This window comes from Neofelis nebulosa, chromosome 10, assembly GCF_028018385.1.
Source record: "Neofelis nebulosa isolate mNeoNeb1 chromosome 10, mNeoNeb1.pri, whole genome shotgun sequence".
In the NCBI taxonomy this organism is placed as follows: Eukaryota; Metazoa; Chordata; class Mammalia; order Carnivora; family Felidae; genus Neofelis; species Neofelis nebulosa.
In genome coordinates this window covers 105976970-105999673 of record NC_080791.1, presented here as the reverse complement: position 1 = coordinate 105999673, position 22704 = coordinate 105976970, and the positions used below count along the sequence as shown (strand labels likewise).

Genomic DNA, 22704 nt, shown 5'->3' with positions numbered 1-22704 from the left:
CCCACTCTTTCCTTGTTTTTAATTCAGGTATAGTTGACCCACAATGTTATGTTCGTTTTGGGTGGAAAAGTCACATTTTTCCCCCACCCCCCCAGCCCCCAGGGCAGTGGAGAACCCTTGGGGAGCCTTTCATAAAGTTGGGAGGGGCAGAAAAGAGACAAGAGGGCAAGGCCACAGGTGGGAGCACACACACGGGCAGGAAACAAGGAGCCTGGGACGCCGGGAGCAGCCACAGATGACTGGGGCCTCCTCTCCCCAACCGGCATCAGAAGACACCTCCAGCTGTAGGCAAAGCGTGGACACCGTGAAAGACCGAGGACGTCACAAGTGTCGGTTTTCCCAGTGGAGGTGCTCCCAGCCCTCTCTGCCCGGCCCCTGCCAAAGCGAGCGCCTCACCCTTCTCTTTCCCTCCTTCTAAGCCCACTAGCACTGCTCCCCACCTGCCACCTCTCCTACTGGTGGAGGCAGTGTGGGGGCAGGGGCGTGACTGAGCCCAGACCGGGTAACATGGGAACGCCACGGAGCTGGGTACCAGGCCATGGGGCGCAGCATGAATTGTGGCGATGAGGACACCCACAGTGGGGGAGGGGGCAGCCGGGGTAGCACGGGGGAGGGCTGGCTCCAGATACCGTAAATAAATACGGGCAATAAAGTTCAGAAAGGCCAGGTGACCTCTCCAAGGTGTCTCCAAGGGCAGATAGTCATGGGGTCTTTTAGAAGGACATCATCAAAGGCAAGATCCTTGACCTCCAAAGGCCTCCAGTCCAAAGGCAGAGGCCAGCTCTCCACTGGGCATGATGATTCTAGAAGAGGTCTCCAGGGCTGCAAGCTGCTAGAAATGGAAGGGCGCCTGGGCTGTGCTGGGGTCTGGGGACACAATGTAACACGCAGCTCAAAGTCCAGTGGGAAGGTAGACAAGCAAACAACAGCCAGGGCCCGAGGGATAAGGTCCCCGGCAGAGACATGGTGTGCTGGGCTCTCCCAGCGGGAGCTCCCACAGAGGCAGGAAGGCCTGAGTTGCCTTAAACACGGGGGCCTTCCACGCTCAATCATCCTCAACATCCCAGGTCATGGCTTTTGGCCTTAACCTCTTGGAAAGGGGGGATCCGGAGCCCCTAGACTTTGAGTCTACATTGCCTCTGGGTTTTCAAGAAGTGTGTTAAGGCCAAGTTCTCCGAATCGCGGCTGCATCGTCTAGAAATGCACCGGAATCTGCCTCGGTGTCATTCTTTCCAGTTTTGAAGTTTCCGAACTCCAACTTCCTGCACACTTCGCTTTCCTGAACCTCGGGGTGAATCCCAGACACTTGAAACGTTAGCTGTTCACTTAAAACATCAACCCGGTCCCTCCCAGTCCCCACCAAGGTTTCCAGCCCTGGGATTTTTCTTCAGCGTCCTCGCCTTTGCACCAACTACCTGGGGCTCCGCTTTTTCACATACATATCACGTGATATACACATTCTAGCAACAAGTTTATTGTTGTTCTTAACGACCACGCTGTACTCCACCCTGTGTCCTGGTCTACATTTTCAGCTTGTGTTCCTGCCAGTGACCATGGCCTTGGGCAAGCCTGGCCTCCTACAGGTCTCTCACCTCTTTATTTGTAAAACATGGTGACGTGGAAACTCCCAAGTCTTTTCGCAGCCTTAACGTTGCAAGGGTCTTATGACTTTCCATCTGTGGAGTCCTAAACTGTAACCCTAGGGTGACAGTCCCTAGAAGGGAGAGGCCTCACTGTGGGGTGGGACGACGCTGAGGAAGAAATAGGTAGGAAAAGTGATTACCACTAGCCCCCTTCCTTGGCTGGGTGATCCAGATCCCTTCGTTGTTCGTCTAGCCTGGGCAACCGGCCACACGCGAAGATGGGGGTGTTCACCCACTCACTCCTCAGAGTGAAGCTACAGCCCTCCAAGCCTCCTAGTCTTTCCCGCCCCTCGATGACAAAGCACTTTTGGAGTCAAAGCTCAAACCCTCCAGACCAGCAGAGTGCTGAGTCACGGTGGGACAGCAGTTGTCGACCACAACCCCACCCCCTGCACCCCCACCCCCCCCACCCCGCCTCTTCCCCCTCCAGTTCTGGAATAAGCCAGTGTCTTCCAGAAAAAATAAAAACAAAAGCAACAACAACACCAACAAAAAAACTAGCCCGGCTCTTCTCTGGCTTGCCCTCCCTCCCGCCGCTCCCAGCCCCAAAAGGTGGCTGTCCCGGGAGGCCAGCCAAACGCCCCGCCTCGTCCAAGTCACGAGGAGCAGGGGCTGGAGGGGCAGGGAGGCGAAATCCTGGTCAGCAAAGGTCCAGAGGGCAGGTCACAGCTTTGAAAGAATCTAGAGGCTTGGAAATGCAGTTCTAATACTCAGGGTTCCCAGAAGGTGGGGAATGGCCCAAGCAAACACACACACACACACACACACACACACACACACACACACACACACACACTCAGCCCAGCACAAGATTTCCCTTTCATTCTTCCCAGCCAGCCTCTCCCAATGGCTTACCACAGTCAAAGCTCTCCCTCATGACTGCAACTGTGTTTTTATCTGAGCACAGAGCCAATACTCATTATTGAAACCCACTTTCTGCAGTAGACCAACTTCCTTCAGGTGGGTCCAATGTCATGCTGGCTCTGTCCGCCTGGATGTCCTGGAGGCCCCGAAAGTCAGCACCCCAGGGTCCAAAAGCAAGCTTGCCTTCCCCCCAACCTGCATTTCGTCCTGCACTCACCCAGCTCCTAGGGGCTGGGGGCTCTCTTGCCCACCCCCCACTCCTTACTTCCACCCTTCGCACTACCAATCAGCCACCTCGTCCTGTCTATTCTGTCCCCCTCATATCTCACATCTTCTTGCTGTCTCCTCTGCGGAGAACCAGGGCTGTTCCCTCCCAAACAGTACCCAGCCCTCTTGCCTGACTGTAATCCACCCTCCACATTCAATCCTGCAGCCGTCTTCTGTTTGCTCGACAGATACAGAGCACCCAGTAACGAGCGTCTTGCAAAATGCTGGAAGTGCAGGATGAAGAAGGCAGAAACAACCCTGCCCTCCAGGAGCTTTCCAGAAGGAAAGATAAGCAAAAAGTGACTTATGCGTGCATGACATATAATCATACACACAAGTATTCTATACTTTAGTTATTCGTTGTCACTACTTAACCAAGCTACAAATATCAACTCAATTTGTCATTTGTATTTTTTTTTAATATTTATTTTTCAGAGAGAGACAGAGTGCGAGTGGGGAGGGACAGAAAGAGAAGGAGACACAGAATCCGAAGCGGGCTCCACGCTCTGAGATGTCAGCATCGAGCCCAACGTGGGGCTTGAACTCAAGAACCGTGAGATCATGAACTGAGCCAAAGTCGGAAGCTTAACTGACCGAGCCACCCAGGCGCCCCTGTCATTTGTATTTTTAACTTGGTTTATGGCATCTTTTGTCTTACAGCTTGTTGTTTTATGATTCCATTGATGTGAAATTCTAGAACGTGCGAAGTTAATCAATATTGAAAAATGTCAGAAGCTGGTTGTCTTGGGGGGCACGGGGAAAACTTCTGGAAAGGGATACAAAGGAACTTCTAGGATAATGGAAATCTTCTGTATCTTGTTTCAGCTGGATTCAAGGGTCAACACTGGCCCTTAATCAAGCATGTAAGGTTCTGTGCATTTTATTGTAATTAATCAAAAAAATTAAATCACTCATTTTTGCAAAGAAAAAACAGTTTTGTTGGCTTTTTATCTACTTGATTCCAGTCTGTTCCATATTCCTATAGCTATACCCACAATTTTTCTTCTAGGTATGCCTCCCTCAAAGATGTAACTACGTGTATTTTGGACTTACCAAGTTTTTGTAGGACCATACCCTCTGTTCTTTTTCCCTGAGTGCTCTGTACAACTGAAAGGACTTACTAGGAACAATTTTATTTTATTTTATTATTTTTTAATATTTATTTTTGAGAGAGAGAGAGAGAGACAGAGTGTAGCGGAGGAGGGGCAGAGAGAGAGGGAGACACAGAATCCAAAGCAGGCTCCAGGCTCTGAGCTGTCAGCACAGAGCCCGCGACACGGGGCTCAAACCCACGAACCCTGAGGTCATGACGTGAGCCGAAGTCAGACGCTTAACCGACTGAGCCACCCAGGTGGCCCAGAACAATTTTAATTCATTTTCACAAACTCTGTGTGAGCCATGTCCTTGATTTTGGTCACTGTCCTGAGGATTCACCTTAATCAGCATTTGCTACTCAAAGTATTTCTCCATTTTATTTTTTACTGGTTGAAAAAGACAAACAGTTCTAGCTTCAATACCACAAGTCCCAGAAATTTTGGATTCTCTCTGTTCCTCTTGCAAATAGGCCAAGTCTGTTCTAAATTCCTTCTTCCTGTAATCAAGTGCAGCTGATCACCAAGGTAGTTGTAGTAACTTTCGGGTTTGCAAACTTGTTGCAACAATTTGGAGCTCTTACAGGAATTGGGAGTGTCATTGATTTTCTCTTTGGCAGATTCTTTCTCTTCTGAAGACACTGGCCGTTTTTATTTGGCACAATCCCATCGTTGATCGTCCTCCGCATTGTCTCGTGGCGGCCAGGTGCCACTCTCCCACGTGGCTGAGTCTGTCACCTGCTCTCCGTGTCACTGGACCTCCCAGCCATCCAACTTTGCATTTTTTTTAAGTAGTCAATCTGCCAACTGCCCCTTTATGGCTTTTTACAACCTCAAAAGAACACTCCCTACTCCAGAATTTTAAAAGATAATCTCCTAGATATTCGTTTAGTAACTTCATGGGTGTTTTTGTTTTTTAAAGGCTTGGATCTTCAATCTGTCTGGAACACATTTTGAAATACAATGAGTCATTTTTTTTTTTCATATGACTCTCCATTGTTTCAACATCATTTGTTGAACCCATTCTTTCTCCCCAAATTTGAAAGGTCACTTCGGCATCTACGAAGTTCCCATAAGTACCCGAATAGGACTGTTAACACTGATATATCATATCTTCCTGAGCCGGTACCAACTGCTTAGACGACTTTATATAGTACTTTTTAAATATCAGAGAGGGCAAATCGGGCCCTGAGGGCAAACCCTCAGAACCTTTTTTGCGACAAATGCTTATCAGCTATTCTACACATGCATTCTTCCAAATTTAGGATCATTTCGTCAAGTTCCAAAATGTACCGTGGAGTTTTACAGAAATTGCATTGAATCTATAGGTTTCCATGGGGGACAAGTGACATCTTCACAAAACTGAGGTTGGCTATCCATGGTGTTTCTTCCTTTATGCAGGTTTTCTCTTCTGGCCAGCAGCAAACATTTCTAATTCTCTTCATATACTTCCTGTTCACTTTATTCCTAGGTACTTGAAGCTTCTGTTGCCAGCGTAAGTTAAAAATACTTTTTTCTTGTAACATTTTCTAACTGCTGTTTACTGCTAATATAGGAGAGCTTTTCTATGGATTCAGTGTAAGATTTCCAAAAATAAAACTAATGTAGTATCTCCCTGTTTAGAAATCCTTTAGTGTCTTCAGATCGCCCAGGATAAAATTGAACCCCTTTTTATGGCCCACAGTCTTTCCCCACCTTGACCCGCTATCAGCCTTCCAGAATTCTCCAACACAGACTCTATTTTCCAGGCCAACACTTTCTTAAGGTACCTTGATTAGGCCATCCATTTCCACACCTTTGCATATGCTGTTCTCCCTTCCCCGTCTCCCTCCCTCCCTCCCTCCACTCCACCTTCTTTCTAGCTTTTTCTTCAGACTTAGCTCAACTGTCACTTCCCTTGGGAAGCCTGCCCTGATCTCCTACCCCAGACACGCTAAGGCACCCCTTGTCTATGCTCTCCCAGCAGCCTTCTGCTTATTATTTTTTGTAGCTCTAGCCCCACTAAAATTTTCTTCCTGAAAGTAACATGTGCTCGTTCATTTTGAAAGGAGTGTAGCAGAGACCCAAGAAAGAGAAATCGCAGTGATTCCATCAGCAACTTCTTTTTTTTAGTAGAGCTCCTTCCCTTTTTTAATGTTGGGGAGTTCAGTTTCCAGTCTCATGTCTGTGAGCACCCCGAAAGGGGTCTTGGATAGGTCTCCCACTTGTGTTGAAGGAACCCGGTTAAGAACAGTGAACCTCGAAGCCGGCGGACTGGGAATCTGGAAGACAGGAGCCCGGGCCTAACTCCAATTCTGCCATCCTCGAATCCACACCTACTCGTGCCTGGGGCACAGCTGCAAGCCACACCCAGTAGCCCTGCCCTTCCAGGGTTCCTTGCACCTGTCACGCAGGTCATGTCGTACATTCAGCCCCACCGGCTTCTCTCCAAGGGTAACCCCAGGAGACGTCTCCTGTAAGTGGGGCCCATAAAAGAGACCATCTCAAAACGGCCTCATGGCTTCGTCTCCAGATCCAAGTGGCTTCTCCTGTCTTTTCTTTAGAAAAGAAAATCGTCCTCTGGATTTTCTCTGAAGCCCAGACGGCCCACCCCGCCAGGACTCCCTCAGGGAAGGCCCTGTCCAGGCCTCTCGGGAAACAGCCCGCCCAGCCTTTGTTGTAGAAGCTGCAGGAGGAGCCATATTTGCTTTCGGCAAAAGGCGGACGGGGATCGGAAGGGCGGGGGACAACCAGGGACGGGCCGAGGCCTGCATTTTGCTCCTTTCTAGACCTTGAGGAAGAGAAAGCCAGCCTTCTCCCAGCCACATCTCTGACTCACACGGCCTCCTAGGGCCTGTTTCCAGTTTCCCAATTTGCATGACGAGGAAGTCACCTCGAGTGTGGGTAACTGCTGCCCTACCGCTCGGATTTTTAACGTGCCCTTGGCCAAGAGCCTCGGGGAGCCCGCCCAGGGCCTCAGGAATCGCCCCGACGCCCCGGGGGCCTGGGGCGCTTTCCGTCGGCTCCGGGACCCGGGACGCCCTGGGCCCCGGCTTCCGAGCTGGGCTTCCTGCCCTTCCGCACGTCTTCACCACAGTTGCAGCAAAGGCGCGGCCCAGCACAAGGACGCCTCCGGCCCCACGCGCGGCGGGACACGCGCGGCCTCCTCCCGCAGCACCGCCCTCCCCCAGGGCCCCAGGGGCGGGGCCGCGCGCCCACCGGAAGAGGCGGGGCCTGTCCCGGCGGGCGGGCGGCTTGATTGGCCCGAGCGGGCCTGACGCCCGATCCCGCTATAAGTGCGGGGCCGCGGCCATCTGCGCCACAGTCTGCCGAGAGTCGCCGCGGTTTCCTGCTTCAACAGTGCTTGGACGGAACCCGGCGCTCGACCACCCTCCTCCGGCCGGCCGCCCAGAGCCAGCCCTCCGCCATCTCCTCACAGCGCCCTCGGACCGCCCCAAGGCTCCCGCCGCCGCTCCAGCGCCGCCACCGCCCGCCGCCGCCTCTCCTCAGCCGCCGCCATGACGACCGCGTCCCCCTCGCAGGTGCGCCAGAACTACCACCAGGACTCGGAGGCCGCCATCAACCGCCAGATCAACCTGGAGCTCTACGCCTCCTACGTCTACCTGTCCATGGTGAGCGCGGGCGCGGCTTCTCCGGGCCGCGGGCGGCGGGGCGGGGCGGGGCGGGGCGGGGCGGGGCGGGGGTGTGGCTAACGGGCGGCCTCTCCCGCCTCCGCGCGCGCCCTGCAAGAAAATGGACGTTGCTCGAGGTCTCCCGGGACTTGCGCAGACATTCTGGCGAGTTCGCCCTTTCCGAGTGTCCCCTGGCAGGGCCGCCTCTGCGCACCCCCTCTATATTTAAAGAGAGCCGGGTTTGCTGAAACCCTGGAGTCGGCCACGGTTGCGACCAGTACGATCCTGCAGCGAGGAAGGTGGTTTTGGCCTTCCCATCCCTTCCCCTGCGTCGATCACGTGATCCTGAGGTCGTCCTTTGGCTTGGGTAACAGGCGAAGTGGTCCAGCCCCCATCCTCTCCCCACCCCCACCGCCCCCCCCCCCCCCTTTCGGGTATGGCGGAGCCTGCTGGGTAATGGTGTCGGATAGCAACGGCCGGGAGGGGCGGGGGTGGTCTGGTGCTAAGTGGCTTATCTCCTGTAGGCTGACCACTCTGGAGCAGCCGTCGCCACCCCTCTGTGGTGCTTATCTCTGGGTCCCACTTGAATTGAAGCGCGGAAATCTCCCCTTGCGAGGACACAGTTGTCTTAGTCATCTCTCCTTTTGCGTGGATACTTAATTCCTTATCTTTTTGGTGCCTGAGAGTTGTGGCCCTCTAACTGAACCCGTGGTTTTCGGATAAAGTACACCGCCAGTAACTGGGCAAAGAATTTTTCCATGCGCCAGTCAGTGGGCTCCGTTTTCCAAAATCCTGGTTTTGAGGCGAGGTGGTGGGAGTTTTACTTAGAATTGTCTTATGATTGTGCAAATTATCCAAGAATAGACATGTTCCAGATGCATTTGAAAACAGGCCTGGATTTCCATGACTGCCGTTCCGTTTGAGGAATACCTGAATACAGCAAGTGTCTAAAACTGAATCAGGTTTTTTGTGTTTTTGTTTTGTTTTCTGCTGGCAACATATTTGTATTCAGGGTTTTTGTTTTGCCTTTTTTTTTTTTTTTTTTTGCTTTCTGCTGGCAATGTATTTGTATACATTAGCATTGCCCACAGCGCACCATCCCTAATGGGTTAATTTTAGAAATTTGTTTAGACATTTCACAGGCTGCTGTGAGCTGGCAAGTTCACGTTCTGACAGGGGTTAACCAGGGAGTAGAGAGAGAAGGCACTATTTGTACAGGGTAAATACTCCCACACCCTCTCCAATCAAATTGGACGTTGGGCGGAAGAACTTTGCACTAATACAGAGCCTTAAGGAATTCCATGCTGGGGGCAATTCCCTGATATTCTAAAGGTTCCTTGTAGTAAACTTCCAATTTCAAGGACCAAGATAAAGACACGGTAATTACCGTTGTGTTCTTTCCGGGAACACAACCTGCCCCCAGTCTCCTTCAGCACGGATCCCTTTCTTGCTGTGCTTTGAGAAAGAAAGACTTGGGCCAGCAGAGTGCCTTCGTCGGGACTCCTTAGCGTAACATTGACGTTCCCCTTTCAGTCTTACTATTTTGACCGTGACGATGTGGCTTTGAAGAACTTTGCCAGATATTTTCTTCACCAATCTCATGAGGAGAGGGAACATGCTGAGAGGCTGATGAGGCTGCAGAACCAGCGAGGCGGTCGGATCTTCCTTCAAGACATCAAGGTGAACGAAAGATCCTAGAGGTGCCGTGCCTCCTAAGCCAGCTACCTGGCAGTCCCCAGGTGTCAGCAGTCACTCGGAAGCTAGCACTTGCCCTGATGAAATGAGGCGACTTCGGGATTTGGGGCTTTTCTTAGGCTTAACCATCTAAGCCAAAGGAGGCAAAGAGTAGTGGGCGAGGGTGTTAAGTTGGAAGCTGTTGCGGGAGAAACTTGGGCGTCCCTTGTGAAGCGCCCGTTAGAGGTGCTTGCTGACTTGTGGGCTGGTAGAGGCTGCAGGTGCTGCGTTGACCTGACCTCCTCTCGTTCAGAAACCAGACCGTGACGATTGGGAGAACGGGCTGAACGCAATGGAGTGTGCGTTACACTTGGAGAAGAGTGTGAATCAGTCACTACTGGAACTGCACAAACTGGCCACTGACAAAAACGACCCCCATGTGAGTACTGACAGCCGGGGAGCCCAGGGAGGGAACCGTTTGCCTCTCCCGGGAAAGCCGACCACTAACATTCTTCCCCATTTCTGTTTTCTAGTTGTGTGACTTCATTGAGACGCATTATCTGAATGAGCAGGTGAAATCCATCAAAGAACTGGGTGACCACGTAACCAACCTGCGCAAGATGGGGGCTCCCGAATCTGGCATGGCAGAGTATCTCTTTGACAAGCACACCTTGGGAAACAGTGATAATGAGAGCTAAGCCTTAGGCTGTCTTCCCATCGCCACACTGGTGACTTCCCTGGTCACCGAGGCAGTGCATGCGTGTTGGGGTTACCTTTCCCTTTTCTAGAAGTTGTACCAAAACATCTACTTAACTTCTTTCATTTGTACCATTCCTTCAAATAAAGTAATTTGGTACCCAGCTGTTGTCTTTTGAGTAGTCGAGATGGGCTAGAAATGGATCTAGGTCCTCTTTGCAAAATCTGTGAGTGCTGCAGTTCAACCACGGTAACCAAATGAAATGCCTAGGAGGATTTGTATTTATTCAACTCTTTAGTTTGGAAAAGATGTCAAGGTTGGGGGTGTGGAATTCAGACAGGACGTAAGGACTCCGGATGCTGAATTTGATGTTTTGAATTACATGTTTCCGGTGATTCGTCTAGCTTTCCCAATTGTTATGTACGAAAGGCACTTAAAGGCTTAAGTAGTCCCGAAACTACTGATTTTTGTTACCCATCAAGCCAACCATTTAATTCAGGCTGTCATACGAACGTATGCTTCAGTGTGGACAGCTATGTGGCTATGACTGGATCAGTGTCCCGCTGGTGTACATGCAGGTAGGACCAGGCCGGCGAAGCGTCCCCCTCGGGGAAACAGGCTAAGAGTGTGCTTCATCCCTAGAGAAAATTGGAGAAAGTTAACGTGAGTACAGAAGCTCTCCACTTCAGTGTTAAAACTAGTTGTGTAGTGCGGCAAAGGTTGGGACATCTAAACTACAAAACATCAGTAGTGTCAGGAGACCACAGAACCATCTCCTTGCTAACGACTACATTGATGTCCTTTCCCAAACAAGCCACGGTGATTCGTAAGTTTCTGTCTGGCTGGAAACAAAACCGATGGTAGCCCTTTTCGGGCTTTTAATCACAAAGTGCGCATTCTGACCCAGAAGTTAACTGCTTGAGAATCTAGAAATGGGAAGTTACACTTCCCACATCATGATTGGGGGTGGGGTAGGGTGGGTCTAATGGGTGAAATCCTGAACGTAGGGAAACACCTGCTAGGGTTTTGACAGATTTGGATGGACCCCCCCGAGGCAGCATGAAGAGCACACTGAAGTTCAGAAGTCCTGATGAGTTCCACAAAGCCGTAAGATACCCCAAGGGACCTGGCCACCCTCACCTTGACCATCTACCAGTTCCCAGGGGTGTAATACTTTCCAGGATCACTGAAGGGTTGTCGGGGAGTGTTCATATGCGGTCACCCAGCTGAGGCTGGGTAGTGAGTGGAGTTCTTAGGTTGCAGCCTAGAGTCCCTAGCTCTGCCTCATGGTTTTGGGTCTGCTCCTCCAAAAGTGAGCTCCAGGGATAACATGCCCACCTAAGCCTGGCCTGGTAGCCCCCAGGCATCGCTCCAGTCAGTGCAACCTCTGCTTCCTTCACCTGGGACCCAGGGGACTCTTCCTGGTGGTATCGGGTTCTTGGGGGAAATGAGCAAAAGCCCTCAGCACTTAACTAGGGCCCTTGCTGAGGTGGCCAGGTGTGTGCCCCAAGGCAGTGCAAGGTGTTGAGTCCAGCATGCTCTGGCAGTGAGGGAACCATAGGAAAAATGGTGGAAGGAAGGGTAGGCTCACAGCAAGGGAAGCTGGTGGGGCTTCCCCCCATGTGGGTGGGAGTGTGGGGAGGGGAGGAGGTGAAGTGACCTGGCTAAGGTAGAGAACAGACCTGTCTTCCAAGGCCCAGTAGGGATCTCCGTGACTTCTGAGTATTCTCTCTATGTTGCTTGACTGGTCCAAATGTGATTCTCTGAGATGATGTTCCGAGGTCTCCGACACGTCGGTCAGGTTAAACTCCACGGTTTTCTTCTTCATGTGACCCACTTGTGGGTTCTCCGTTGAGGACCCGACGCCATCTGAGAGCAGTTCAAAACTGTTCTCTCTCTCAGGAGTCACAGGCTGTAGGCTTTGGTCTTTGACAGCGCTGTCTGTGCCTGAGACTCTGCGAAGGCCTGAGGGTGCTGACTTCCCAGGTGGGAAGACCATAGGGGTGTGGCTGAGGGGCGTCTGGGGGGCACTGTGGTAGCCTGACCTCCCGTATAGTGCAGCAGTCTCGAAAACATCATCCTCCTCCTCAATCTTCCAAGGCTTGCCGCCTTCCTGGTTCCTAGGGTGCTGTCTGGCACTCCCGAGTTTCTTGGGCTGGCCCTCTTGGAGAAGGCCTTCTTTCTTGGGTCGCAGTAGTTTGGTCTTTGAGTTTGTCCTGGGGGGATGGTGGTCGTGGGACTGTAGCCCTAGGAAGCGGCCAATGATGCCAGTTTGAGGGTCCTCCTCCTCTTCTGGATTTGCCTGAAACCCCATGTCTTCCTTATGCAGACTGTAAAGGAGACTCAGTTGAGCAGCGGACAAGGACCAAAGCCTGACTTGACTTCTCCTTCACCCCCTCTTTTCCCTCTCTATGGCCCAAAGCCAAAGACACACAGTGTTTCTCACTATGCCTGGACTCACCTCTCTCCCGACCCATCCTCTACTGCCCTATGAAACCTTCCAGGCCCGGCTCCCCTCACTGTTGTGTACCTCCCTCTTGCCCGTGTTGACTAACCCTTCCTTGCCCCCCGCCCCCCCCAGCCTGGCACTTAAGGGCTCTGTCTTCATCTCCATCTTCTCGTGAGCATCCCTCACTCCAGGCGAGCAGAATACTGCTCCCCAGGTCTGGTCAGTCACATGAGGCCCAGGAGTGACTCTGGGCAGGCTGGGGGTTTGCGGTTGTAACTGCGGAGCAGCATATCCACAAAGAAGTCTGGCTTTCTGGAAGCCCAAGGCCTTTGCTCTGCAGGAAAGAGCCCGCCTATCCCAGAGTGTGGCCTGCCCGCCCTCGTGTCCACATTCTCCCCATGCTTCAAGGCCCAGCTCCGGGTCCAGCTGGAGGCCACCTCCCAGGCCAAAGGCGGTCTCTTGTTCTATGTTCCGTCTCCCCCAGGCACCTGGTACTTTGCACCTTGTATCCAGAGTTGGGGCCTTGGGTTTGAGTCCCCTCACTGAATTGTGTGTTCCTTGCAGACAAGGTCTATGTATCACTGTTCTCTGTCCTCCACCCAACCTTCAGCTGCCAGAGTACAGACCACATGGAATTCAAAAGCAACTTCCAGAAATGTTTCTGACCCGAGCAAGCCTCCAGCCTTCATGTGATCGCTTTTTCAAACCTTCCTCACACCTACTAGAGACTCGCTAATTCTAATTATGGCTTAAGAGAATATTTGGTTTTTATTTTTATGTTATTTATTAATTAATTAATTTATTTATTAACACTTATTTTTGAGAGAGCACGAGCAGGGAAGGGGCAGAGAGGGAGAGGGAGACACAGAATCCGAAGCGGGCTCCAAGGCTCCGAGCCGTCAGCACAGAGCCCGACGCGGGGCTCGAACTCGCAAACCACGAGATCATGACCTGAACTGAAGTCAGATGCTTAACTGACTGAGCCCCCCAGACGCCCCAGATAATATGGTTTTTAAAAGCCAATAGTGCTGGGGTACCTGGGTGGCTCAGCTGGTTAAGCACCCGACTTCATCTCAGGTCACGATCTCACGGTTTGGGAGTTCGAGCCCCGCATCGGGGGTCCATCATCTGTGCAGAGCCTGCTTGGGATTCTCTCTCTCTCTCTCTCTCTCTCTCTCTCTCTCTCTCTCTCTGCCCCTGTCTCGCTTGTGCTTCCTCTTTCTCTCTCTCAAAAATAAATAAACTTTAAAAAGCCTCTCGAAGAAAAAAAAAAAAAAAGACAACAATGCTTAATACTGTGGAAGAAAATCTTGATGGTATGGATCCTGACATGCAGGTGACTCTATAAAGTCCTCCCCACTCTCATACTGGGGACAGAGGGCTGTCTGGGATGGCCCTTCAGCCCGCTGTGACCCTGCTGCAGCTTGGAAGGGATTCGGACGGAATCAGGGAATCAGGACCCATGGTCAGGGAAGTCTGGCTGGCTGCGGTGGGTGACTTGAGGCCTGTGCTCTGTAGCACGGAGCCAACCCAGAAGTTACCTGTGATGACCCAGCGTCTTGCTGGGGACGTGCTTGCCGTCCTTCCCCTCACTTCCTCCCCCTCCCCGCTTTCACTCCCCGTCCAAGCACCCTGGCTTATCAGGAAACGTAGTTCCGGACCAGAGCTGGGAACCAGGCTCTGACATCCCAACTGCATCACTGATCACTGACTGCCCTTGAGTAAGTGCCTTCTTTTCTCAGGACCTGTTTCCAGCTCTGGACGTGGGGGGGCTTAGACTGGCTATACCTACAATCCCTTACGGCTTTAGGAATTACTAAACAGTTCAAGGTAAGGATGTGGAGATAGAAGCAGAAACACCTGGTCCACGTGTATCACTTGCTAACTATGTGACCTTGGGCTGGACAACCCACTTAACCTCTCTGAACTTGGACTTAATCACCTGAAAACTGGAGGTACCAAACCATTGGGAGGAAAAAGAGAGCTTATACAAAGAGCTTAGCAGAATTCCCAGCACTTAGCACACATCCGATACGTATTAACCAGCGCTATTCTAAGTTTTCAGGCAGGCCCTTGCACTTGGGCTTTTCGACTCACCAAAGTGGTCCCGGGCACTGCTCACCTGATGTTGAAGGTAGAGCCTAAAAAGGAGGGTCGACGATACTGGGCGGAAGCAGCTGTATAGGGGGGTTGTGGTTCTGGATCATTCCAGTACATATCCCGCTCCATTGGGGGCAGGTCCTGGTGCATCTCGTCCACAGCCAACAGGGACACCTGGTTGCCAGGCACAGAAGGAAAATCCATCAGAAAGGTCAGCCCAAGCAGGACCTTGAATTTGCTAGATGACTTGGAGAGGTCACTTCCCTCTCTCTGGGCCTCAGTTTCCCTACTTGTGAAATGGAGAGACTGAGGCCCGTCTGCAGCGTCGGAAGTTGGGGTGAGAATCCTGTGAATGAATGGTTGGCTGGGAGGGGGCAGTTCACGGTGAGGCCTTCCTGCAGACCTGTGGGGTCCCCTCCCTGGCCCTTTCAGGGAAGGACCACAGGATAGGTGCCCCCTCTCCCCAAATACCTGCAGGCTCCTGTCGACAATCCAGTTGGTCTCAAAGTCATCATCATCCTCTCCAAATGGGTTGATGAGCTGCTCTGCCACCTTGGGGAGAGGTGAGGCTCTGGAAATCCTCAGGTCGATTCCCTGCAGCCTGCTCCCTGGCCTTAAACTTTCAGCTCCTTCTAGTTCCACGCCCCCCTCGATGCCTGGCCTCCCTAACCACCATCTCCAAAGCCAGTATGTCCTTCCCTTTAGGGAAGCTCTTCAGGGAAGAGCTGTCCTTCATTGTGTCACTCAGTACCAGTCATCACTGGTACCTCCCAAACCTATATGCTCCCCGGAGTTCCAGAATTCTGTGCATTCGTTCATTTACTCATTCCAGTCTTCAAACACTCATTTATTCATTGTTTTCAATGCAACAGAGACGTTGAGGCTGTGACCAAATAAAGGGGGGTCCAGGCAGGATGAATCCTGGCAGTAACCTGTGAAGTCCCCTGACAAAGCCCCGCAGCAGGGGTGAGCTGCACTAAGGGTTCAAGGGACATCCCGTAAGCCGCTGGGGAATTTCAACCAGAAAAATGGGTGTGATCTGGTTTGAAGCGAAGATGACTGAGGGGCTGAGGGTGTGGATGGGGAAGGAATAGCTGTGTGTGTGTGTGTGTGTGTGTGTGTGTGTGTGCGCGCGCGCGCGCGCACGCGCAAACCATGCACAGGAGGGAGGGAGAAGGCAACGTGCCGTCACCACCGCTACCAAAAAATAAAGGAAAAAAGGAAGAGACAGAGGGTGGGTGAGAAATGGAGGAAAGATCTGGGGCGCCTGGGTGGCTCAGTCGGTTGAGTGTCTGACTCAGGTCATGATCTCGCGGTCTGTGGGTTCGAGCCTCGCGTTGGCCTCTGTGCCGACAGCTCGGAGTCTGGAGCCTGCTTTGCATTCTGTGCCCCTGCCTCTCTCTGCCCCTCCCCCACTCATGCTCTGTCTTGCTCTGTCTCTCAAAAATAAATGTTAAAAAATAAAAAAATAAAAAAAAACAACGGAGGAAAGATAAAGAGATGGAGAGGAAATGGTGCTGTTCAGAACTCCTGTTAGGGACAGCTCCGGATGTAGTGGGAGGAAAACCTGGAAAAGCCACTTGGGGTGGGGATGAGACACCTTCCCCCATCCCGCCCTGGATAGATTTCTTGAGTAAGGAGAGGTGGTGCTAATCTGCCTTGAAAGGATGGGGGCTAGGGTAGTTAACATCAGGGCTTTTGCTTTACGAAGCAGAGGGGACAAATTTGGGACCAGAGCCTCATCACTGGGGACGGTGAGGAGTTGCCTCGCCAGTGGGGTCAGCTACTGCCATCTTAGTCCATACATTTCCCTTGTTCCGGACAGATGTTTGGAGAACGTTCTCTTGAGGGGACATCTAATGGTTTGACAACGGAGCTTTCCCTGTCTCTTTCCTGCCGGCTATGTCCTAGGCCTCGGGTGAAGCACTGGGATCAGACACAGGCCTCTGGCGGGTCCTGCTCTTCTCTGGGTCTCGGTTTCTTCCTATGTTAAGACACGGGGAAGGAGGAGACCAGAGGGTGGTGGGCGGGGCCGAGCAGCCCACTTTCCACATTTGAGACTCTCCTTTCCTGGCTGAGCATGGACCTCCTGGCCGTGACCTCACCCGGTCTTGTGAGGCAGAGAATCTCACCTTCAGCCAGCCAGCATAGAAAAAGAACTGCAGGAACGTGAAAACGGGCACAACGAGGTCCAGCTCATGGCCAGGATAGGCCTTGGCCGGGTTCAGAAACTGCCGCCCGATCAAGCAAGCCAGGAAGAAGCTGTAAACCGCCACGGTCACCACCTGGGAGGAAAGGGAGGTGGCAGCAGAAATGAGCTGGGGGAGGCCCTGAAGTCAGGAAGCTCCCTAGGCTGGGAGAACGAGACCTTGCTCTGACTTGTGCAGTCCAGTGACTCTGGGTCTCTGTGATCTCTAAAACGGGGATGACAAACTGAGGGTCGATGGGGGGTGGGAGGGAGGGGGGGGTGGGTGATGGGTACTGAGGAGGGCACCTGTTGGGATGAGCACTGGGCGTTGTATGGAAACCAATCTGACAATAAATTTCGTATTAAAAAAAATAGATAAATAAAAAAATAAAAAATAAAATAAAATAGGGATGATCACACTGCCTCTGCTGGGCTGAACCAGGCAGGAGCCCAGACTCTTCCAACTTGGCACTGGAGAGGACCCGCAAAGTCCAGATCTAACTCCCAGGGGAGCCTCTTAGCCCCTAAGTGAGCCCTTCCTATGACAGGCTGTTTCTCCAAGTCCTGCCAGCACCCCCCACCTCGTTTCCCAAATGGGCAGCTCTACTGGCTTAGTCCTTACCTGTGTGTACACCAGTGGGATACTGATCCAGTCATAGGCAAACAGGAGTCCACACTGAGTACGCAAGACGTTCATCTCCTAGGGAGCAGGAGGGAGGGTTGGGGTTCTGACCACCGTGTGCTCTCCCAAGCTCAAGCCCTCATGGTCCAGCCCCTGGCTGTGTGGTCATGGGCAGCTCCCTTAACCTCTTTGTGCCTCAGCCTCCTCATCTATCAAAAAGGAACCAGGATCTCCAGGGCTCACTCTAGAGAGGAAGTGGGAAGGGAACCGGGGGCAAGGGGCCACGGTGGGTTGTGGAATGCTGTCGGACAAAATCCTACAATCTCAAGGCAGGTTCTGGGAAGACCCTCAAGCCTCCTCTTTGTAGGAAACTTTGTGCAACCTCGGGCACAACCGTCCCCACTCTGCAACAGCCCCATCTGTGTCGGGAAGCTCACGTTCAACAGGCTCTGGAGCAGGACAGGGTCCCGGATTCGACCTCCGATCCACGCCTTCATTGACAGGTTGGCAAACCACACCCAGGGCACCCAGAACGTGTTGTGCGGCAAGCTCAGCTTTTCTAAGTGCTTGCGTTCCGCGGGGGTCATAAAGCCTGCGGGGTGGAGTTAAGAAGGCAGCGCGTGGGGGAACCTGCAGAAGGGACGGGCTGGCAGGGGTGGCCAGGCCTTGCCGAAGCCCAGGATTTAGGGCCAAGTTCATTGGGACCTCTGAGCTTCTTTGCCATCCTCTTTCAACAAATAATTACTGAGTGCCTACTATGTGCTGTTCTGGCCTGAGCACGTGAGAAGTGTCTGTCTTCTTAATGAGGACCAGCTCAGGTAAGGGCCAGGGAAGGTCAGAGACTGAAAACCCGCAGAGCTGGACAGGGAAGGACAGAGGCAGGCAGACCGGTACTTTCTTGCCGATTCCCAAAGCCCCACTCCGGGCCCTCAGTCCCCACTCTTCTCTCATCCCTCAAGGGTCCTTAGCCATATCTCAAAACCCTCCCCTCGCGTGGTTCCCCGGGCCTCGCCCCACCCACCTTCGCGCACCTGACTCCGCCCCGCCCAATTCGACCCAGGGGTCGACCCCATCCCCACCCAATCATCAGCAGGCAGGCCTCTGGCTCCACCCACCGGCCCTGCCCCCGCCCCGCCGCCCCGCCCACCTGCTTTCACCAGATGCTGGGAACTGGGAAAGCGCTTGTAGACTGCGGCGCTGACGCTGCGCAGGATCAGTACGTTGCCCAGGTTGGCGTAGCGGATGAGCGTGCGCCGCAGCAGCCGGCCTTGCTCGTCCTTGCCCTCCACCAAGCCCGACACCAGGTTCATAAGGCGATCGGGCCATGGCAGGTTCTCGTACTGGTTCCACCAGCGGGTCACGACCAGCGTCACGTAGAAGCCTGGGCAGGAGAAGGGGGAGGGGGGCGAGGCGAGGGCCCAGGCTGCGGCCAGAGCCAAACAAGGGCGAAGCCTGGTTTCTCCATCTTTGTGATGGGAGCGGGGCCCAGCCCCAACCCTCCTGGAAGGCACTCAGCAGGGGAAGACCATCGCCGCAGAAAGGCGCAAGAGCCCCAAGCTCTTGCTTCCAGAGGCCCCCCGCTTAACCCAGAAATCTGCCAGACCCCTCCCCTCCTGCACAGAGGCTCCAGGGACCCTGTCAGGGCTGCCCTCAGAAACTGGGGTCTTGAGTGCCAACAGCAGGACCTCCTTCCTAATGTCTAACTTCATTCCGTCTGGGGGCAGTCCCCCCATTTCTGTGAACTGCCAAGAGGCACTGACATTCCAGTGGCCTTCACCAGCTAGTTCCTCGTAGTGTCCCTGTCTGGAGCCTGGAGCAGCCCCTGGGACCCGGACGTTCAGAAGGGGGAGCTCACCCAGCACGAAGGAAATGGGGATGAGCTGGATGTAGCTGTCGCAATACAGAGTCAGTTTCTCAAACATCACCTGCTGTTCCTCCGTGAGGGCCATCCTGGGGGGGAGGGGGATGTGTAGACATGGCTGAGACAGGTACCACGTCCAGCCAGGCCTAGGGTAGAATGTGACTGCTGCTTTGCTCCCCCACCCTTCCCTGCCCCTTTCACTGGCCCAACCCGTCCTTCTCTGGCAACCCCAAGCCCCAAGGGGGCCTCTGCTCCATGGCTGGAAGAGGCCCCCTCAGGAGGTTTTCTGTGAGCTATAGGAAGGTCTCGCCAGGAGTCAGTTTCAGGCACCACTGACCCCCTTTTAAAGGATCCCAAGCAGGTTCAAATAGCATTTGGTGTTTAAAAAGCATATGAGGCGCCTGGGTGGCTCAGTCGGTTGGGCGGCTGACTTCTGTTCGCGTCAGGATCTCACAGTCCGTGGGTTTGAGCCCCACGTCAGGCTCGGTGCTGACAGCTCAGAGCCTGGAGCCTGCTTCGGATTCTGTGTCTCCCTCTCTCTCTCTGCCCCTCCCCTTCTTGTGTGCGTGTGCGTGCTCTCTCAAAAATAAACATTAAAAAAATATTTTTAATAAAAATATGTATGGGGGGGGGGGTTGAATAGGTGAAGTCCGGAGGACTTTTAGGGCAGTGAAACTACTGAGTATGATACTAAAATGATGAATACATATCATTACGCATCTGTCCAAACCCACAGAATGCACAACACCGAGCGTGGACCTTGGTGTATAGTATGAACTTTGGGTGACAATGATGTGACCGTGTGGGTTCATCCATTACAACACATAGGCCACTTTGCCGTGGGACGTTGATAGTGGGGGAGGCTGCGTGTGTTCGAGGGAGCATATGGAAACTCTCTACCTCCCGTTCAATTTTGCTATCAACTTAAAACTCTCAGAAATGAACTCTAATTTTTCTTAAAAAAGGATCTTGATGGCCTAGTAACAACCAAAGAAAATCAATGTGCTTTGTTATTGGCATTGTAATTGCGAATCCAAGAACTTTCCCTATGTAAGAGCCCTTCAATCCATTTCGGTCATAAGTGCTTTTCTCCACTCAAAATGCTTTTGTATATTCTGTGATAGTATCTGTCCTACATTTTATTGTTTAAATAAACATGTTTATTGGAGGGGGGGAAAAGTATGGTCTGGGATTGAGCTTGTGTGGGACTCAGGAAAACAGGCTGGCTGAGTGGGACCAGGTAAGGCCTGGGTTCCCGGGCCTGTCCCCGAGTTGGGAGAAAGATACTCCTGGCCTGCCGTGAGCTGCCCTCCCAGTCTGACTCCTTTTATGTCCTCCCAGCCCCCAGCCCCCAGCCCCCAGCCCCCAGGGCTTGGCTAGGAGCTCAGGTCAGCCTTATAGGACTCTGGTCCTGTAAGAGCGTCCCCCTAGTTGTTCCAAGCCCCAGCCGCGCCCCTCCCAGGCCCCACCCCAGCCTGTCCCCCTGCACCTGTAAATGAAACGGATGATGTAGTAGCTGAGCAAGAAGATGAGGAACTCGCCATAGATCAGCTTGTAGATGCTGCCGCGCCAGCACAGGAGCAGGCGGGAGAAGGAGCCTAAGCGGGCATTAGCCACTTGGCTTGAGTAGGTGACGGTCATGACTGAGCACGGGGGGGCACGCTAGTAGACAGACAGGGAGGGACACCGATGAGGGCCTGGCAGGGAGCAGGGGGCTTGGTCAGAGCTTGTCTGGGCGTCGTGAGTGATCTTAGCCAGGACTCCTCCCTGCTCTGGGCCTCAGCTTTCCTGTCTGGACACTGCGAGGGGGATGAGGTGGCCTCAAAGGCCCTTTTGGCTCTTCTTGACTGTGGGACATGGGAAGCCAGGGAAGTGAGCCCAGAGCTGCCCACAGCCTTGGCAGAGAAGACACAGATAGGTCTGTGCCCTTAAGTTGTCTGACAGAGGTAATGACAACAGCAATAGCAAAGTCCACACATTGGGCTTGGTCCCCCGAGCCCATCTTGTTCACTAGCTCACCAAGCACCCTCAGCCACTTTGGACCAAGACTGGTGAGGGGCCTCGTCGGTCTTGTCCACTTCCCTGTCCCCACTGCCCAGAACAGAGTCTGGCTGGTAGAGATGCTCAAATAATGTTTACTGATCAGTGACCCCAGGGCCTTTCCACTTGCTAATCGAGATGCTCAAATAATGTTTACTGGTCAGTGACCCCAGGGCCTTTCCACTTGCTAATCCTTGTGCCTGGAGGATGCTCTTCCTAATCTGTGTGGCTCATTCCCACTTCGGGTCGTCTGCTCAGAAAGGATGCAGCCAACTACTCTACCTGGAGATAGCCTCCCAGTGCCACTGGTTCTCTGTCCCCTCATCTTATCGATTTTTCTCCATAGCATTTCTCTTGTTATACTTGAATTGGCTGTCTGCCTATTCCTGCCTTAGAATGGAAGCTCCCACTGTGTTCTCATAGCAGGTGCTCAGGAAAAACTTCCCGAAGCAATGGCTGCCACCTGCCCTCCCCCTACTCGCTCTGATGCAGGTGGGGTGGCTGTCTTTGTGCCTTGTGCACACCAAACTCATTCCCACCTCCCACCTCAGAGACTTTGCACACACACACACACACACACACACACACGCACTGGTGCCCCCCCCCCCCCCCCCGCACACGTGCTGCCCATGTGTCCGCATCCCCCACACTGTTGCAAGGACAGCCATCTACCCCAGGGGCCCTCAAAGCCCCGGCCCCACCTGCCTGGGCCAACCGCTACTCACAGGAGGAGCTCCAGTCCTCTCAGGGAATCCCACGACATTTCTGGCCACTGGACCGATGGGACTCTTGGGGGTCCTGCGGCCAGTGACCCTGCCCATGCGTGTGTTAGGCGGTCACTTGACTGCCTAATCCAGGGCCTCCACAAAGGAGCCCTTGTTTTGGCCCCTCCTCATAATCTGCACATTAGCAGCCAGCACAGCCTGGCCAGGGCCCCTCTAATTCCTTCCTGGGGGCTGTGGGGGCTGAGACCAGGCTAGAATTTGGGGCAGCTCCCTTCCACCATGGGCCCAATCCCGCCATTTTCTCTGGCCCCTCAAATCCAGAGACTGAAGGATCTGTTTCTGACGGCTGAGGTCTTGCAGGGAGAGCTGTCGGGAGTGGGGCCGGGGCCCTGGTCCTCATCTCCGGTGCCAGGAGCTACACGAGAGAGGGAGCCCCGGCCCAGGCCCTTCGGGGTTTGGGCAGCACGGAGGGCAGTGGAAAGAACACTGGACCATGGTCAGAAGTCCTGGCTTCCAGTCCTGGCTCTGCCACCCGTGTGGCTGACCCCAGTGGGCCTCTGCGTCTCCCTAGGCCTCAGTGCCCCTATCCAAAAAGGATGGCCTCGCTTTAGGCCTCATCACCTTTTTAAGAGTGACATTAGTCTTCCTATGCTGGTGAGGAGCTCTGATTGGCTGATGGTGACATCATAGGTTTTTCGGGCTGTGATTGGCTGGCAGAATCCAGTCGGTGGGTTGGTTCATAGCTACGGAAGAAGGCGGGGGTAGGAGGCTGCTGTGTGGGGGCTGGGCCTGGTGAAGGATGACGCAGCAGCCTCGGTGTTTTTGTTGCTGGCTTTTAGCCAGCCCACGCAAAATGGGGGTATGTACCCAGG

At 53.3% G+C, this 22704-nt stretch overlaps 2 protein-coding genes and 2 long non-coding RNA genes across 5 annotated transcripts in view; 2 read left to right on the top strand and 2 right to left on the bottom strand.

The window, feature by feature from the left end:
• Positions 1 to 22704, bottom strand: part of LOC131487996 (uncharacterized) — a 170127-nt gene that overhangs the window by 26179 nt on the left and 121244 nt on the right. The window lies entirely within an intron of this gene.
• On the top strand, positions 2092 to 3699 carry LOC131487998 (uncharacterized). The gene is made up of 3 exons (XR_009250043.1): positions 2092 to 2603; positions 2941 to 3073; positions 3210 to 3699. It is a non-coding gene; the product is annotated as an uncharacterized LOC131487998 (long non-coding RNA).
• FTH1 (ferritin heavy chain 1) lies at positions 7151 to 10010 on the top strand. Its single transcript, XM_058689282.1, has 4 exons — positions 7151 to 7476; positions 9010 to 9156; positions 9464 to 9589; positions 9684 to 10010. The coding sequence occupies exons 1-4, from the start codon at positions 7363 to 7365 to the stop codon at positions 9846 to 9848; spliced, it is 552 nt and encodes a 183-aa protein (XP_058545265.1). The 5' UTR covers positions 7151 to 7362; the 3' UTR covers positions 9849 to 10010.
• BEST1 (bestrophin 1) lies at positions 10111 to 21951 on the bottom strand. Of its 2 annotated transcripts, XM_058689262.1 has the most exons (11): positions 21833 to 21951; positions 20557 to 20729; positions 19062 to 19156; positions 18354 to 18587; positions 17644 to 17798; positions 17207 to 17284; positions 16529 to 16681; positions 14868 to 14948; positions 14419 to 14570; positions 11530 to 12177; positions 10111 to 10485 (listed from the first exon to the last, which is right to left on the bottom strand). In XM_058689262.1, the coding sequence occupies exons 1-11, from the start codon at positions 21926 to 21928 to the stop codon at positions 10467 to 10469; spliced, it is 1884 nt and encodes a 627-aa protein (XP_058545245.1). In that variant the 5' UTR covers positions 21929 to 21951; the 3' UTR covers positions 10111 to 10466. The 2 variants fall into 2 exon arrangements, with proteins under 2 accessions (XP_058545245.1, XP_058545246.1); XM_058689263.1 differs by lacking the exon at positions 14868 to 14948.

Excerpts from the sequence above, each read along its gene's own strand:
- FTH1 (XM_058689282.1), top strand. The coding sequence starts at position 7,363 with ATGACGACCGCGTCCCCCTCGCAGGTGCGCCAGAACTACCACCAGGAC. Across the intron at positions 7,477-9,009 it reads CCTACGTCTACCTGTCCATG|TCTTACTATTTTGACCGTGA; the intron begins GTGAGCGCGGGC and ends TTCCCCTTTCAG. Across the intron at positions 9,157-9,463 it reads TCTTCCTTCAAGACATCAAG|AAACCAGACCGTGACGATTG; the intron begins GTGAACGAAAGA and ends CCTCTCGTTCAG.
- BEST1 (XM_058689262.1), bottom strand. The coding sequence starts at position 21,928 with ATGGGCAGGGTCACTGGCCGCAGGACCCCCAAGAGTCCCATCGGTCCA. Across the intron at positions 14,571-14,867 it reads TTGTCGACAGGAGCCTGCAG|GTGTCCCTGTTGGCTGTGGA; the intron begins GTATTTGGGGAG and ends CCTGGCAACCAG. Across the intron at positions 12,178-14,418 it reads GGCTCTACCTTCAACATCAG|TCTGCATAAGGAAGACATGG; the intron begins GTGAGCAGTGCC and ends TCTCCTTTACAG.